The following is an 18,277-nucleotide window of genomic DNA, read 5'->3' as shown; positions in this document are numbered from 1 at the left end:
CACCCCTCAAAACCTTATTTTACAGATGAGAAAACTAATACCCAGAAAGAAGTAATGCACTCAGGGTGTGCTATGTCCCAGGCAAGCAAAAAGCTATCAATATTTATGATGTATGCAAGGAAGAAGTTCTGCTGCTGGCTCTCAAATCTACCTTGACCACACACCCAGGCTGATCTTCAGTATTTATGCTGAGTGGAAGACTCCATATGTTTATGGTCTTTATTGTGCATTTTCCATAGCTCAGAATGCTTAGCTAGCATTTCTCACGAGTTCGGACTCTGCAAATACCTTTGGCCATGAAGACCGTAAACACAGCTTTGCTGGGGTTGCAAACTATTAAAAGTGTGCCGTGTGGCAGCAAATGCTCCGTGGCAGCTCTACCCCAGTGATTTCTGAGAGCAGACATCACCCTGGAGAGACCCACAGCAGGCAAAGCACAAATATTCAGGAGACTCTCCATTTAAATTTGTGCTCTGCTTTGGGTTTTTTCACTAAGGAAAGTAAATTTTGTATCATTTAGAGTTGCACAGTTGCAGATGCCTTGAGGGGAGGTAAAGGGATCAGGACTGATCCTATGGGTTTCGCAGTGCAAGTCTGCATACAACGCTTTTGCTTGACAGATCAGCTTTCTCAGGCTGTTGCACTAGTTGGGTTAACCAAAATATCCTCATGCAGCGATAACACTGGACCAGCTATAGCGGGAGTTTTCCAACTGACTAACATGCTCTGCAGTGAAAGCTGGACATGAGCAAGGGCAAAGAGGTTTATTTCCATGCAGCTGAATTAAACCATGCTCTGGCTGAACACTTTGACATCTGTTGACCACAGGCCTGATTCCAGGCTTGCTTGAGCCCACAGGAAAAATGCCGCTAGCGTGAGTGAGGCAGGGCCTGGCAAAGTGACGTCTGCCCATGTCCCAAGCATCGCTGTCAGCCTGTTGGCCAACTTGGCAGAGGGACTTGGGAATCAATGTAGAAACCAAGCAGTGTCTTCTGAAGCCACCTCCATCCTCCCTCTCCCTCTTCTCTTTCTCCCGCCGCCTTTGGGCCAAGATGTCTTGACACAGCTATGCAGAAAAGCTTGCTGCCAACAGTCGTATCTATTCATTTGTTTTGTGAATACACAAGGAACTTGTGTTCAGGTGTTAATATTCTTGTTTTCAAAAGTGCCATTAAACCCTTCTTAGAAAAGGCAAAGGTGAAAGTTTACCTCCACCATGAATTCCCCTTTTTTCTTTTTTAAAAAAATGTAGTTCATATTATTCTGCCCACCCAATGCAAGAGTTGAAAATACGTTTGCCTGTAATATGGAGATAGGCATGCTTTGCAGATTTAGCTGCCTGATTTATCAAAAGAGTTTATAAAACTGTATGAATGAGTTATTTTGCAGATTCCTTGGCCAATTAAAAAAAAAATCTCAAATTCCTTTGAAATGAGACGATTCCCCCCCAAGGCAACCCAGAAGATGAAATAAAAGCTTTAAATTGCCTATGGACAATTAAACTGTTTCATTTCATTTAAAGTATTTTTAAAATGTAAATAGAACAAAATCTTTGAAGTCTTAGAAATTAGTAGTGTTCTATTTGGAGTGTCAAAAGGGAATGGTTTTACTTTTTCAGATGTTTTTGGCTTTTACTCACTTGTTCCCTCCTTTGTAAGATGAATTTGGCCACAGGTGAAGCTAAACAGGCACTGGAGTGATTACCTCTGTAGAATTTGCTGTTCATCTCCTTCCAAGAAAAAGGTTTAGCTGGAAGATACAGCCCAGTTTTAGTGCAGTAATCTGATGTATTGCTTTTGTACCTATGGCAGAATTGCAATCGGGGTTTGCATTTCTGGAGTGATATAGAATAGAGCGGATGCCTAGAACAGAGACTGATACAAAGTACATGTAGGTTTATTATATGTCTTTTGCCTGTTACTTCAAGGGGTAATGGGACTGGAGGGTCTTAACGATAATGATTGCTTTAGTAGCAGAAAAGGCCTAACCCAATTTCCTTAACAGGTCTGTTTAATTAAGAAAGACAAGAGAAGTAAACTGGGATCTACTAGTAAACTAGAGGGTTTAATTGCAAAATCAACGTGACTGGGAGCACTTTGTGCCTGTGCCACAGAAGTGAAGTAGGTTAGACTCATCCCTGGTTGTCATTTGGTTTATTATTTGCCAGTATCTCTTGGCACATAGCCAATACTTAGTCTAATGGCACTTTCATGTATGTACACGTGTGCATTGGGCCATGTGTGAATGCAGGCTCAGTCCCATCTTGCCCCACTTTCCAGCTTGTGGATTAAGCAGTGGCTGTGGAAAAGGAAAGTTGAGAAATGATTTCATGTCATATATTGTAGAACTGAATTTTATTGGAATGGAGCCTCTTTTTCCTTAGGTTGATGGCTACCCGCCTGGTCAAGTTTCTCAGAAGCCTTTTAAAGGATGATAAGAACAAATGTGAATAAATGTGTCAATATCTCACCTGTTGGAGACCCCTTCCTTCAAGGGGCTGAGTTTCCTGGCCTCAGTCCAGAAGTGTACTCAAGCCTGTAAATCATTGCTCTGAAATCAAGAAATTGGCTCATATACTTAAAAGTTAAGCAAATGCTTAAGTGCTCTGCTGTATAGGGGCCAGAGTAATCACTATGTTGTAGTCGAGTGCTCCTAGTATGGTGTAAAGCTGGTTAAAGTTGATTGCTAACCCCAATAGTCTTTGGATTACATTCTGCATGGGCGCACTTGAAAAAGATGTGATTTTTGCAGTTGGACACATATGGGCAGACATATGCTCCATCATAGCCCTGTTGGCTTCAGTATCATCCTTGTGTCTGTTTGCATCTGGCTGGAGGATGTAGCCCATAACTTGCTGTGCCCTTATGTTATAGGTAAATAAACAAGCGCAAGTCCTTTTGCTCAGTGATTTGATACGTTAACCTATAGGTATATGCAGAAGCAGTGAGGAGGAAGAGTGCCATCAGGCAGTGGCTTGTGCCTTTGTTGCAGATGTTATTTACAGTCGGTGTCGCATTTATGAAAACTCGCCTTGAGGCTGAGCCACAAAACAAAGCCCAGCTTGCAGGGGTGAAAAGCATAGATGATTAATGAGAATTTATGCTGCTAGCAGTAATTTACCCCATTCTGCCCTCAGTAAAATGTGACACAGTACGGTGAACTGGGCAGCACCAGCGCACACTGCAGCCTTCCTCCAATACATAGGGTGCGGTCAGGAGCCTGTACCTGAAGCTGCGTGGAAGCAAACGGCATGGCAGAAACAGCAAGAGCACATGGACCATCATCTCTGTGACTGTGCTGGTAAGCAGCAATCTGGCCAAGCACTCCTTGCTCAGGATGGGACTCTAAGCACTAGTGCTCTCTGAGGCAGCGCACAGAGATTTTGGTGTATTGTCCAGAAAAGTTTTGTGCAGTTCTGCTGTTTTTCTCTGGGCAAGTTATTTCTCCTGGGTGCTTATTTTTCCATCTCCAGCTGTCTTGTCTATTCAGACTGCAGCGATTTTTTGAAGTTTGCACGGTAGCTGGCATGGCGGAGGTTCACCCTGGGCTTGTGCTTGTAGATTTTTCAGCAATACCAAGAGCTAAGTTAGAGATCAATACATGGGGGATCAACAAGTTGTTTGCTCAGACCTGCTGTTATTTATTTGGGGGCAATCCAGCAAATCAAACTAGGGTAATGTAGAGATGGACCTGTTGAAATTCAGTGAATCTGTGGGTTCACAGCTTGCGTGGAAAATCTGATCCTGTGGGTTTTGTATTTGTTCTGGTTTTCGATCACAGTTAATTTTGCTTGGGTGGCTAGCTGTCCCACTGCACACAGTTCTTACGGCTTTGCTAACAAAAACAGTGGATATTGCAAATAATTGTTATACTGTGGCCAGGAACCATTTTATATAACAGAATGCAAACGCAGACACAGGTAGATATAGGGAGTATTAGGGTACTGTTCATCTTGTGAACTGCATCGACTTGACCGTATGTTCTTCCAGCCTGCTCTATGCATGAAGTCTTAGTCCACCTCCTGCTTTGCTTTGCATTCAGCACAGAGCAGTTGGGCACAGTCAGTTCGCATAGCCTAGCTGATGATCAGTAACGTGGACATTTATTACTATCTTCCTATATCTTGAGCCCTGTCACTCGTGTCTGCAGGTACTTTTGGCTGGAAATAACAGCTGTAAGTCTGCTGTCCTTGGAAAGGCCAGGCTCGTTATACTCAGTGGGGAAAATGATCCTATTGCCACCTGACTCAGGTGAAGAAATCATTCCGATGCAATCACAAAGAAAAGTCTCTCCAGTGGACTATCTTGAGTTGATGTTACTTGACTGCTTTCATTATTTATATGAACTCTCCTGGGCAAGCCCTGTGCTGGACCGCTGCATCGTGCAATCTGGAGCTGTCACGTGCCCTGCATCCCACCATTACAGCGGGTGGTTAGGTTAGAGCTCAGTGGTTGCAACGAACAGGGTGCTATTTAACTTTTTTAGCTCTCCATTTTATTTGATATTTGCTTCCACTGATACAGATACACGTGTGTGTGCGTGTGTGTGTATGTGTATGCATACCAAGAGTTAAGTTATTGCCAATTTTTTTTAATAAGGGTTTGAATTTATACCAAGTGTAAGTTTGTACCAGCTACAGTATTGATATTCCTGCCCTGAACTACAAGAAGTTACCATTTTGCATGAAAAATATTCCCATGTGAAAACAAATACATTTGTAACAAAGGTTACATTTTGCAATTCTGCAAAGTACAGTTTTCTGGGTAGAGAGATGAGAAAAGAGCAGTTTGTTCTTGCAGTCTTCAGCCAAAGCTATTGGTTTGGGGTTTTTTTCTGAAAGTAATAGTAATAAAATTGTTAATCCTAAGCTTAATTTCTTCACAGTTCACTGTAAGTCTTAGCTTTAAAGAAAATTCCGTTTTTCTGCAAGAATGTATGGACACTTTGTCTCTGAATTCAGCAGAATTCTGAACATAATGTTATGTAGTCATTCTAAATGAAAACTCTCTATAACGTTTTGCTGGCAAGGGCATCTCTCCAGCTGCCACTTTTCAATGTGAGGCAATACCTACAGCATGTCATATGCCAAAGGAATCTTCCTGTCAACACTAGTGAGTTTTTACATCGGTGTTTTAGTTGTATATTAGCTATTCAAAAATCCTATGAAGAGGAATTGCAGCAGACTACAGCAGTATAACCGTCTATGGCCATAGTAAGAGCTAGGACTAGGCTTGCACCTAGTTTGGTCTTTAAGCAGTGAAGCTATCTTAAGAGCAAACCACAAATTCTCCAGAACAATCTATTGGCCTGCCCATGGCTCTGCATTAACTCTCGTTAACACCAGCAGGATGGGCAGGCAGGGGCTGAGAGCAGAAGGATATATACTTGGTTTTTTATTTATTTTATTATACTTGTTTTTTCTCTGGCGCTATTAGGGACCTCCCAGATGTCACAAGAACCTCCCACCAGCTTGCAATATGTGCCTTCAGTGGCTTAGCTCTGTAGGGATGAGGCTTTCCGCATCTACATTGCTCCAGTGTAAACCCTTGCTCATCGTGCTGCCCAAAGGGAACCGCTTCCCAAAGCTGTCAAACCTGTTCCCATGACTCCATGGATTAACTTAGTTCAAAAGCATAAAATACTTTCCTCCTCTCTTTCTCTATCACCTGTGTCATTTGCTGGCTGAGTGACTCTTTTTTTTTTTTTTTTTTTTTTTTTTTTTTTTTTTGTCTCCAATAAAATGCAGAAGTGTCAGATTACCAAAACAGCTGCACATACTTTGTCTGGGCTAATGCATTTAAGTCAGGCTCCAGGGTCTGGGTAAGTGCCAAGATCCTGGATCAGCTGCTTTACCAGAATTATGCTGCTGTAATGGAGCCCTGCATTATTGTGTTGCAATTATTTTGGCTTGCAGCTGGCTGTTCCCTCTATAGTTTTACTGAAGTGAGATAAAAGGATTTTGTCTTAAAAATAGAATTTTCTTTTCTGAATATTACAGAAGCTTTGAGTTACATACTGTGTCTGTAAGAGGTGCCCCCCCATTTATCTTCAGATTTATCTTCAAGGAGAAGAGCAAATAATTTTTGTAATAGTTTTTGAAGAATAGGAACAGTGCTAAACGGTCTCAAAACATAAAATAAAAGTATATTGAAAAGGGTATAAAATAAGTGATTAACGTGTCATGTAATAACATGGTTTTAGGTGCTCAGCAAGAACAGGTTTATTTTCAGCATCAAGCAAGTTGTTCTTAAAGCTGTACCTGTAATTTGGAAATCCTTTGTGTAGACAAGTAAAAGAAAAGATCCAGATTTTAAACTGAAGAAAAACATTTCCCCAACCTTGAATCTCCTGTATTTGTATCCATTCAGGCTCTTTTTGATGCCTATTTATATACATTTCTTGTCAAATAACAGTGCTTTCAGGTTCTCCAGTTGATAGTGAAAAGCAAACTGAATGCAATCATTTATCTTTGAACTGCTCAACTGTGCCCATCTTCATGTTCTTGTTAATAATGCCAGGTCTCCCAGGAGCACTCTCATGCAATTTTATCACATAAGCTTTTTGTTTGACCTTACCTGCTGTTCCCCTGGAACACAAAGGGGGGGAAAAAAGCCAAAATGCCAGCCTGCCTTAATTAAAATTTTAGTCTCAGAAGATGTTACAGTATGTGATTTCATTAGGTATATAATGAAAGTATTTAATCATACCTCTTATTTGTCTGGGCCTTTTTAGTTGGTAGTGAGGTCACTGAGTTTTAAAACAACTCTTTTAAGGTGTGGAAAAGTAACTGAGGGATGGGTATGCATCTTTAAGTGATTCCTAATTTCATTGTATCCATGATTTTGCATGTTTGCCCTAAAGGTAGTTGCTTGGATGATGAAGTAGAAGGCTCTAAATAACAGTTCAGTGCTCTTCGCGAAAACATTTTTCCCCCGCGAGACAGAGAGCATGCATATAAATGGTTTTTAAAAGATAATGCTATCCCTTGTCTCCAGCAGTTGGAAGCTGGTATCATAGGAAAAGGGTAGAAGAAAATGTAACAGATATTTCTTTGACATGTAAGAAGCTCTAAATCTCACGTGGGATATGCAGTGTTACTTTCATCATTTCTTATTGGCATAATCTAAACCACCCTAACAGGAGGCTTTCTACCACCTGGATGAGGCCATTTGTTTTATGCAGTGACTATTCTTGAGGAAAAGCCTGTGCGCAAAGCACTCTCTCTTCGCTTTTGTAAAGGTGTACCTTCTTCTGGTTTATATAGGACAAGCAGAGTTAAAAAGTAGATTTGTGAGGCCCTGATCCTGCACATCATTTGAACTGGGAGGGTTTGCATTGCTAGGGGAGTTGTGTTATTCCCCTAAATTTTTTTTCCCCGGTTTGTTAGCTGCCGAGAAGTGGCCCCAGTTGGCCGTGTTGTCTCGAGCAGCACATGAAGCCATCCACACTTCAGATGCTCTGTGCTTTGGGTTCCTTCCAGCCCCCGGGGTTGCAAAACAAGTAAAACCAGGCTTTGTGAGGAAGGGTAAATGAAGAGAAGACAAGGAGGGGCAGTTCAGCTGGATAAGACAGTTCCTGCTCTGGCAGTTGGACAGAACTGGCCAGGTGGGGGATTTCAGAGCTGTTATCCACAAAAAAAATTTCTCGTATATCAGAGTATTTTAATCAGCAGTTCTTACCAAATCCAGCAAATAGGTCGCTCTGAAATAATGCAAAATTGCAGTGAATTTCCAAATTTGATTTCTTCTTCTGCAGCTGGATGAAGATATTTTTGCACTACTTATTTTGTGGGATTCGTAGCTTCATAAACCAGAGAGAAGAAAGAGGGGTGGGGAAGACAGACAAGCTGTCTTCTAACCAGAATTTTTCTTCTTTCTCTTGGGATAATAAATCTTACTGGCTCCTATCTTTGATACATATACACCTTGCTGAGTTCCTTAATGCAGCTGAATATGGCTCTTTCTCTGTGGGTCTGCCAAAAAACGTGGCTGTTGATCTGTTACCAGGTTTGGGAAGAATGAATGTGCTCTTAGTAAAGCTATGGCCAATTTAGGGACCAGGGAGCTACGATTCTGGCAGCAATTATTTGTCAAGACTCTTAAGTTCAAAATCCTGCAGTTTTATAAGCCCAGCTCTGCAGAGAATTATTTGAGTCACTGTCATTGTAATCAGTTTAGGAATATATTTACTGTGTTATGTGTTTTCAGTGAATGTAGCTGCAATGCCATTAGCTAAAAATGGTTTTGATCTCCCACAACTTGAAAGACTTGATGTCATTAAATTTTGAAAACAAAACTAGCGTAATACCCCATGCTTTCCCCTGCAAGCTGTACTGCTGTACTGCTGCAGTGGGAAGTGCTTTTACCTGAAATGAAAGATGCCAAACTGTAAGTCACTTAGGTGAAAAGGCTTCTCTTGGTTTTGAGGGTCTGAGCCTGCGGAGTGCCATGGGGAAAGGAGTCCATGTGCTGCTGTGGGTTTTGGCACATGCTGTTTTGTGTGTGTTCTAAGCCACCTCATACCTCCAAGTTACCTGTTGCGTCTTAAGACTCCTTTATTTCAGGCACAGGTATTATTGTTTTTTCCTTTGTATGTGTGTGAAAACTAAATAAAATAATGGCATGGTCTTATGTTTTGAGGGGAAAGGGATGGATTTTTTAGCATTAAGCTATTATGTCTTTGTCCTTCTAGCTCACATAGCATCCAGTTCACACCCATAAATTATCTGTGATTATCTGTGGAACACAAAGGCCGAATATCTTACTAGGTCAAGACATTTTTATGTGTATTGCAAAGAGAAAGTAGACACAGTAGGACTGGACTGATCAACTGCAGCAGATTTGGTTTGCAGCATGCCTTGGATTTTAGATCCAAGCTTAAACTACAAAATTCTTTACAAAGTGTTTTGGATCCCAGCTGCACAAGATGCAGTTTAAATCTTCCGACTTGCACAGAAAATGACACACCAGCAGGGAGACGTTAATTAGTGTGTCTTCTGTGGAAGTCTTCCAAACTGCAGGCACTTTGGGGTGAAGCTAAAATCAAAATCAGCTTAAATTTATAGCTCAATTTTATGTTTTCCATGAGACTTTTAGTCCATCATTTGTGGCGCAGCTGGCCAGGTAATGACTAACTGCATAATGAAAAAAAAGCCCAAAACTTCCCCAGCAGCCACTGAAATCTTAACACCTGGACATGAGAAGCCAGCCTGAGCACAACGCCTTGGAGCAGCACTCCTCTAGAGTGAGCAGTATATGGGGAGATTTTGTAGCTGGTAATTACAATGTTCATGTAGGTGGTGACATATCTGCTTGCAGTCCAGTACTTGAGTATCTCACGCGAAGAGAGGATCGTTGGCAGGAGGGACTGACAGACCCCTGTAGCAGGGAGGGCTTTGTTCTGGCTGGTAGAAACCCCTTGCCTCAAATTCCTGCTCTCAGTCATGTTGGGAAGGGATTTCAGTATGCACCTCCCACAGCTTGGCCGAGTGTCCCAAATGCAAGGTTCCCCAACCTGGCTTCCTTTCCTCATATTTTATAGATAATGTTTAGGGTCTGTTTGAGAACTAAAAGGTTCTTTGTGTCAAGATACAGTGTTTGATCTTTCCAAACCACTTGCTTCACTTTTTTTCTTCCTTCCAGTTTTGCAAGTGCTTTGGGATAGATTATTTCAGAGCTTTTGGCAAATAAGTGAGTTGCCAAAACCTTTACCAAACTTATTGATGTGTGCGTGACTGAATTGTAGTTTTACAATGACATTTTTTCTTCTATGATTAGTAACTTATCATAGGCATTGTAAGTTTCTATGATTATGGAATAAAAGATACATCCAGCCACTTTAATACTTTACCCACAGCTTATTTTAAAAAGTAAAGGAAAAGGTAGCCTAGCAAAACTGTGCGAATAGAGACCAATCATACTCTTCAGCCTACAAAACCTACTGAGCACTATTCCAGCCAGGGAAAAGTAAACTCAAATAGGACAGAAACAGCCCTTAGAATATCCACCGCACACAGGTGAACTCCCTGCTTGTGGAGTGAATTGGGTGGCATTGCCAGTATGTGATCACAGGGAGAAGAGACTGGGAAGAGGATCCTGTCTCACATGCAAAAGATTAGTCCTTTTCCTTGGAAGATAGGAGAAGTGTTAACAGCTAACTGGCTAACATTTTTCCTAAGTATTTCAAGTCTGGAACATGTAATTTAATGCTCTGAATAATACTGGACACAGAGCACACTCTAATCATATTTTTGTTCACAGAACTTCTTATTAAGCTGATGAATATCTTCTAGCAAGCTGTCCACCCTCATTTTAGAGGTTTTGGGTGATAGCAAATGTGCTTCCTCTCTGGGTAAATTGTCCCCTTGTTAATTATAGAGTGTGTTGAAACTTTGAATTTTATTTCTAATCTGAACAGTTCTAGGTTTGTCTTCCAACCATGTAATTTTATTATACTGTTTTCTATTCTGTTCGAGAGCTATCTACCAGCAGATACCTCTTCATCTTTTGAATAAATTGAGCAGAGTGAGCTCAGTAGGTCTCCCAGGAAGAGGTACACTTTCTGACCTCGGATCATTTTTGTAGCTCTCTTCTCAGCCCTTACCAGTTTCGGGGAGTCTTCTGCAAATGTGCAGCGAGCACAGCACTTGGAACTGGATGCAGAATCTGCTGTTACACTGTTTTCAATACATCACAGAGTATTCCCTTGTGTCTGCATCCAGAGGTGGTGCTCGCTCCCCTTGACTTTTCCATGGGAGTTTGTATTCGATCTCTTCGCAGTGCTTCTGGTGGCAGTTGCAGCAGAGGCTGAGCTGGTCTGTACCGGGGGGGGCACAGGGCACCAGAAAGGCACTGCAGTAGTTGCAGAGCGGGCAGGAGCATGACCAGATCTGTGTAGCATTGCACCTAGCCCAATTAGCCCTGCTGAGGTTTCCCTTTTGAATTTCTTTTGGGCTTTGCTTGCCTAGGCTGCTGCAGTGTGTTGCCAAGGTATGTGCATTTTCGATTTGCTGGTGGCAGCGTCTCAGCTTCTCCCAGTGCTACACTGAGTGAAATGGGAAGGGAGCAGATGAGCTTTTAAATCACTTCTTATCAAAACCACTGTGAATTTATGCATTTGCATTGGATGGGCTTAGATGCAAGGACTCTGTTCAAGTGGCAAGAGTACAATAAGATTTTCAGTTCAGGGACTCGTGCTGGACCACTGTGCTCATCTGCTGAAGCGCTGATTACTCTTTACCCAGAGTGCTGATACACACATTACAAAGGTATCTTTCTAATATATGCTTCAAATCTAAAATAAGCAATGAAACAGTCCCTCCAAACATGGATGTGCTGATCATGAAGGATTGTATGCTGGGCCAGCAGAGCACCAAGCATGCTTTAATTGCAGCTCTGGATGATGTTACTGGCAGAGGTGTAAGACCACTGCGTTTTGTCTTTTGAGCTCTGTAGCCTCATTAAGAAATTAAAACATCTGTGGGTCTTTCATGCAGTCTTTCTCCCCCCTGGGATGTTTAAGTTAGCTGACTGTCAGCATGGCGATGCAGGCTGTAAAGGTTCAGAGAATTACCTTGATGGTATGATGGCCTCTTCCATTTTGACTGCAATCCAAGGCTCACTTTTTCCTCTGAGGCATTCATTGAAATTCTGTGCACGATTTGTTCCTCTGGTTGTTTAACGATGTCTCTCATGTTTGCCCTGATTTAAAAAAATCCTCCTTTGTAGCCAAGATAACATAGAGCAGGATGATATAATTGCAGTAAAGAGGCCCTGGAGCTTGCAGTAATAGGATGGTTCATCTGATGTGTACTGCCATTAGAAAATAACCCACGTATGTATGTTCTCAGGGGACAGTAAAGAGGCTTTTAAGGATTACACTTTATGTGGTATGAAAGCTAATGAGCAAAAGAGCAAGTATGAAGAAAACTTATTGCTACAGAAAGCATGATGCCGCTTCCTGTTCTCACTTGTTTCCTGACACCTGTGTAGCTCCAAAACATCCATCTCTGCCCAGCAATGCATGGCTTCTCATACACTGCAGTTGGTTCCCAAGACTTTTGAGAACATTGTATTATTTTCATTTCACAGAAAAATAAAGAGCATGTCAGAAGCATGGCAGAGCCGAATTGAGGATTGAAACTGCTTTGTGTGTACAAAATAAAGAATTTTGGGGGAATAGCAATCTCTGATAGGCTGTGCCCTCAAAAAAAAAGAAAAAAGAAAGATTTGCTAGAATGATATAGTTTGATGAACATTGCTGAAAGGCTGATATATTAAGACTATCAGTTATGCACAGCCTCAATTCTCCCATCTCCATTCTTTTCCTGGCCAGTGCGCAAAAACATATGAAGACATCAACACACGGTAAACACTGAAGGATCTGTTTCAAATGTTACGAAGTATGCAGAGTCAGAGTTGCAGCATTTGGGCTGCAGAGGTAGGAAATTCAGAGCAGCTGGTGTCTGATATTAACAACTTTGTTCAAATGGATTGCCATGTAGAGTGCCAATTCCTTCCCCTTGCATTTGTGCTGAAACAGAAGCCATCTAGCAGAACGGACTTGGGCTTCTTTGTTTTTTCACAGCATTTTCCTCTTGCTTATAGAGCTTGTTGTAGATAAGGAAATTAATTCGGCTTTTAATACTCTCTACCCCCTCTGCACTGTTGGAGTACATTTTTGTACCTTGTCAGGTTTTTATGTTCAATGGAATGGATGAACTTGCATCTTTCTTCATATATTTAACTAGTAAAGGGTCAGACTTTGCTATCAGGTAAAATGAAGTGGATTCACTTGAGTTGCAGAGCCTTGAAGAAGATGCTGGATTTTGACCAAATGCTGTACTGGGGTTCTGCGGCAAGGTCTGACATCCATAACTTTGTTGCATATTCCAAAGGGTACTGGTTATAAAAAAGAAGTCCATGAATATTAAGTGAGGAAGAGATGACAGCCAGCATCTTGCAAGGATACAAGCAGGCCAGTAACCTTAAACATCCCTGTTTCCACCCACAAGTTAAGGGAGCAAATGGTCAAGAGACTAGAGGACCTCCTTCTGGGCCATTTCCCTTAATGGCAAAGAAGGTTCAGGAGACAATGTGATCAGATTCTTACGTTAATACCTCTTTGCTCCCATCTAATCATATTGGAAGTGTGTTAGAGTGCATGTGAAGTATTCTTCTGCTTGGATTGAGGCCCCTCTGTGTGGTCAGAGCATTGTAAAGGGCTTGCAGAGGGAGTAGGAAAGAGGTCTTCTGACTCTCAGGGGTGTAAGCAGGACTCTGCATGTTCGGGCAGAGGTGAGGGGTGCACATGCCCTATGGGCAGGAGAAATTGCTGGAGTCCCTGAAGAGTAATAAGATTGTTAAAATAGTAGTCCACAGCCTAGTGGACCTCGGCTCTTAACCCATTCCCTTTTTGTATTCCTGCACCTAAAATGTGGAGTGGTTGTGCCATGTACTAAGCAGTGTTTGCTAACAGAGGAGATTTTCAGGGCAGAGGTACATGTTATTGTAATACCCCCATGAGATAATGCCTACACATTCAGCATAAGTGTAGATACTTAGTTATTTCCGTAACCCTTTGTTTCAGTTTGATAGTCATGTCTATATAGGGTAATAAATTTGTTGTATTTGGAGAATATGGAACACAAAGCTGAGGTGAAGAGACAGCTGTATGTTCCAACATACAGCAGAGTATCAGCAGTAGTCTGACTAAAGTAATGGTAACGCAATTATACTTACTAGAGAGAATAAAAGGGCTTCTCTCTACTTGACTCCAGTGGTGTCCGTCTGTCTCTGCAGAGCACCAGCCCACCATCCTGTACCAGTGCATCACGGTGCAACTCTGTGAGCCCAGATCCAATGTTTGATTGCATTCCCCAACATAGGGTCACTTGATCCCTGGTCCACCATCAATCTACCATTCATTACAACGTTTGGGACTTACTTTGACAACTGCAAGTGATGTAAGATGAATTATCTGTTGCTGCTTCTGCTGTCAGTTGACTCCTCTCTGCTTAAACTTCCAGTCTTGCAAATATCAGAATAGTAGCGCTAAATTTTTTTATTTCTGTCCTTTCTTCCCTTCCCCCCCATAATTGGCATAAGGGAGCAGAAGAGGACTTGCAATTTTATTATTGCTGTATAAGCCTTCTGTAAACTCAGTTACGCACTTCTGATGTTGGTAATGCTGACACTGTGTTTGTGCATAGGAAAAGAGCAAATTTGAATGTATAATAATCTGGTGCATTTGGGAGATGTTTGATGCTATATCCCAGCCAAGTTAACCACTCATGGAATTAATTTTTTTTATTTTGCTCGGTTGACTGGAGACATTAATCTTATATCTGTGGAAAAGCATCTTTAATGGCAAAAAATTGATCAGAGATACTTGGCATTTCTCTGGCGTCAGAAAAGATTTTGAAGGAAAGCTATCAGTTGACAATACACCAGCAGAAACAGAGACATTCGTCACTTTATTTTTCTTACATAATGAAGAAATACCCAGGTGATGATTTCCAATTCGTGAAGTATATTGAACCGTGTACTGTATTCATGAATATAAATTGAGCAGACGTGACACACATTTTTCATATAAAAATAACACAGCGTTGCTCCTTCTGATAATTCTTCTTTGCCTGAAATATGCTTATATTCTGAGAGCATCACTACAGAGTTAATAGTGCACTGCACAACAGCATGTTAAAAAATAGGAGTGCTAAAGGACACAGAATGTCTTAAGGAGAAATTATTCATAGATTTATAATGACTGTGGCTGGCAGCATTTTTCAAGGACAGGATCTTTCTGCATCTTCCTTTCCTTTCCCACTTTTTCTGCAAAATCCTTCATCTCTAAATAGTAGCATCCCCCAGCCAGCCCACTTCCATCCAGGTAGGCTCGTTCTCAGGCTGGATCATGCTGCTTGCCAAGCAGCACACGGCTCGCGCTTCACTTCCCATCGGCGCTTCTGCCTCATTAGCAGCTTTGCCCTCTGCAGCATCCAGACTTTGCCCATTTCTCAATTAGTCCTAGAGGAGCGGTCCCAGCAGAAAACCTGCAACGTCGTGGTGACTTTGAACACAGAGCCAATCGCAGGTGGAAACAGAAGCATCAACTTCTCATCCCTGTGCAGTCATTCGTGTGTCAGCTGTGCCCCACCGAGCAACCGGGAGGACCAGATGCTCCCTAATTTATGATTTTCCTCTTTTGCCAAACATGAAACTAGTAGGGTAGAATATGACCCTTAATATGCTCTAATCATATAAAAAGCCCTGCAAGTAGGAGCCCGTGTGTATGCAGATGTTCTTCTTGATTAAATAAAGCTTCTCTGTTTACATCATGCTAGGGAGCTGCATTACAAGAAAGGTAAGAGGGTAAGATAAGAAACATGACCTGAAAGAAAACTACCAGATTAGACTTTGAAGGCCAAATACCGGTGTCCTTGAAGCCAGTGACAGTTTTGCCTCTGAGGAAGTAGCCAGAAGCTAGTAGCACCCTGTGTCTGTTCAGGGCTTTACTGCTCCACGCTGCAGTCAGGCATCCCTCAAGGTGGTCTCTGCCGCAGGGCTGAAGAGCGTGAGGAAGATGTGCTGCCCGCTCAATGTGTGCGTGCTGGTGCTGTCAATTCACAGCATTTGTTTATTCCCCTTCAGTTTTCACTTCTAGTAATGCTTCTATAGAAATAGAGCAACTTTTTGACTAATGTGGGGGGAAATGATGGGATCATTTGCTGTTCCTTAGAACAGTTTTAACTTTGCCCCTACAAGTGACAGGGTATTTGAAGATGTCTTTCTTCTTTCAGGTTACCAGCCTGTCCTGCCGAACCAGCAGCAGGGGTTCCAGGGTCTCATGGGAATGCAGCAGCCGCCCCAAAGCCAGAACCTGATGAATAATCAACAGGGAAATCAGGTGCAAGGCATGATGGTGCAGTATCCAGCCATGTCGTCTTATCAGGTACTTGGGAGCCGTAAAGAAAGACTGCTTTTGTCAGAGACTGCGTAATTGAATTACGTTTTCGTATCACAGAATGGTCCTTATTAACTTTGTTAGGACACTGTGTGGCAGGAGGCCTCCTGATAAATATGCTTCTGAGTCAGATTGGTTTCTTTGCTTCCTGTTTACGTATTCTTAGTACTCCTCATTTTCATTCTGAATTGGGAAGGCTTCAGATGAACTATTTATTACAGCCTGCAGTGTGGGTAAAATGTCACAAAGGATGAAGGAATTATACTTCTTCCTGTGAAGAAAATGAATTTAAAAAGATAAAAGACAAAACATTGGGGTTGTTTTGGGGTTTTCTTCACCAGTGCACTATTGTTTCCTGTAATGAAGTTGAGGGCTTTGCCTGATCCAGTTAAAAATTACTCATCTGTGGAGACTCCTGCCAAGGATCTCACCATGTCTTCTATAACAAGCTGTAGCCAGACGGATTTTTGTTTATTGGATTTTGGGGAGAGGGAAGGCAGTGGCTTGATTTTTACCAAGTCCGTAAGTTACCCAGACTTATTTCCCCAACTTTATACCTGGTTTCTGGGAGATATGCCAAGAGCCTATGAGAGGTTGCCTGTGCTTGTTTCCTGCTGGTCCCTCTGGAAAGTTAAGGAACTAAATGACATCTAATTCATTTTAATAGATTGCACTGATTGAGCAGCCATTCACCTTTTCCCTTGGCTTCTCTGAAAACACTACAGCAACCCAGATGGAAATGGGGGAATTGCTTGTGGGTAAAATTTTCCCCTTACATCTTCAGAATTACTATATTGAAAATGCTTTTTAAAGGTTAATGATCCAGTTAAAGGTTTAGACCTTTTAGATGGCCTAGATATACCAGGGCTGAGTCTTCTGTTTGCACTGATTCCAGAAATTCATATACAGCTCGATCATGACAGAGCCACTTACTAGACTTGGGAGCAGAGGGCTTTCTTTTTAAGCCTTCTCTAACAAAGAAAATCCTCAGGGACGAGAACAGTTCTGAGCAGCACAAAACAACACATTTTGGCAGAACGTTTTATATACTCAAATTCAGCTAGAAGGAAGATAGGGATACTCGGGACCTACTTTAATTTGTTTAGTAATTACTATTTTTTTTCCCTACGTCTCTCCATATTCCTACCTAGGTGCCAATGACCCAGGGTTCTCAAGGACTGCCGCAACAATCATATCAACAACCAATCATGCTACCTAATCAATCAGGTCAAGGAACACTTACAGCCACTGGAATGCCTGTCTACTGTAATGTCATACCTCCTGCCCCACAGAACAACCTACGGTTGATTGCCCCACACTGCCCCTCCAATAACGTTCCAGTTATTTCTGCCAGCTGCAGGACAAACTGTGCGAGCATTAACAATGCAGGGTGGCAGGTCAAGTACTGACACTGTGGCTTAGTGTGGATATACGAGGATAGCGGTGCATTATTTGACAAAATAACTCATGGCCTTCAAATGAAGAGGAACACAACAGGATAATCAGTTGAGGACATAAGTACTGACTATGCTCAAGTGATTTGCTGCTGGAAAAATCTGTAAAAAAATAAAATAAATTTTGGAAAAAAAAAATGTTTGCTGGTTAATGGTGCATATTTTTGTCATGTCTGCTAGGTATGCCTTTATAGCTTAGCTAGTGACATGAATTCATTGAGGTAAGATTTTTTCCTACCACTGAACACCACTGTGTAGATTGTAATATCCCCGATTCGGATTAGTTTTGTACTTTGTGTTGAGTTTGTGAAGCTAAAAGTATTTAAAAATATAATAAAATCACATTGTACCAAAGCTGTAATGGAAATGAAAAAACAAAAATGAAAAAAGAGTTACTGAATGGAAGGAATAATTTATATACACTATAGAGTTTTTTTATGGATATATACTGTATTGTAGTGCTTAATCACAATAAAGCTATTTGACCTCATGGAGAAAGGTCATGTTTTTACCACCTGCTTGGTCTCCTCTCTGTTTCTGAGTGAGTGAACTCCCCTTTGTGCATTTTCTTATTTAGGTGAAGCTAAGGTGAAGCTAATGATGCTTAATGGGCTTATAGGAGTTTGGTGACAAGGCAGCATACCTGCGTCTTAGCATGCAGTTCCAGAACAGCTAAGACCACTTAGAAATTGTAGCATAGACACCCAGACAGTGTTCAATGAATGATGTACCAGATCATCTTAAACTAAGTTTGTGCTTTTCCAATCCCTAGGACCAGTAATGTCACAAACACAATTTGCCACAGCTACAAGCCTCCATCTACTTACCAACTTATGCCTCTTCAAGAGGCCAACTGACAG

The 18,277-nt window shown here is 41.7% G+C and overlaps 1 protein-coding gene across 29 annotated transcripts in view; it reads left to right on the top strand.

Annotated features, from left to right (window-relative positions):
* The window catches only part of ARPP21 (cAMP regulated phosphoprotein 21), a 205,629-nt gene extending 187,701 nt beyond the window's left edge, over positions 1–17,928 (top strand). For all 29 annotated transcript variants that reach the window (XM_069809821.1, XM_069809971.1, XM_069809930.1 and 26 more), the window contains 2 exons: positions 15,800–15,951; positions 17,115–17,928. In XM_069809821.1, the coding sequence (XP_069665922.1) occupies positions 15,800–15,951; positions 17,115–17,372 (410 nt within the window). In that variant the 3' untranslated portion in view covers positions 17,373–17,928. The remainder of the gene's footprint in view (positions 1–15,799; positions 15,952–17,114) is intronic.
* Positions 17,929–18,277: the final 349 nt, after the last annotated feature.

This window comes from Haliaeetus albicilla, chromosome 2 (genome assembly GCF_947461875.1).
Source record: "Haliaeetus albicilla chromosome 2, bHalAlb1.1, whole genome shotgun sequence".
Classification (NCBI taxonomy): Eukaryota; Metazoa; Chordata; class Aves; order Accipitriformes; family Accipitridae; genus Haliaeetus; species Haliaeetus albicilla.
Note: the sequence above shows the minus strand (reverse complement) of the source record. Positions and strands in the feature narration are given on the sequence as shown.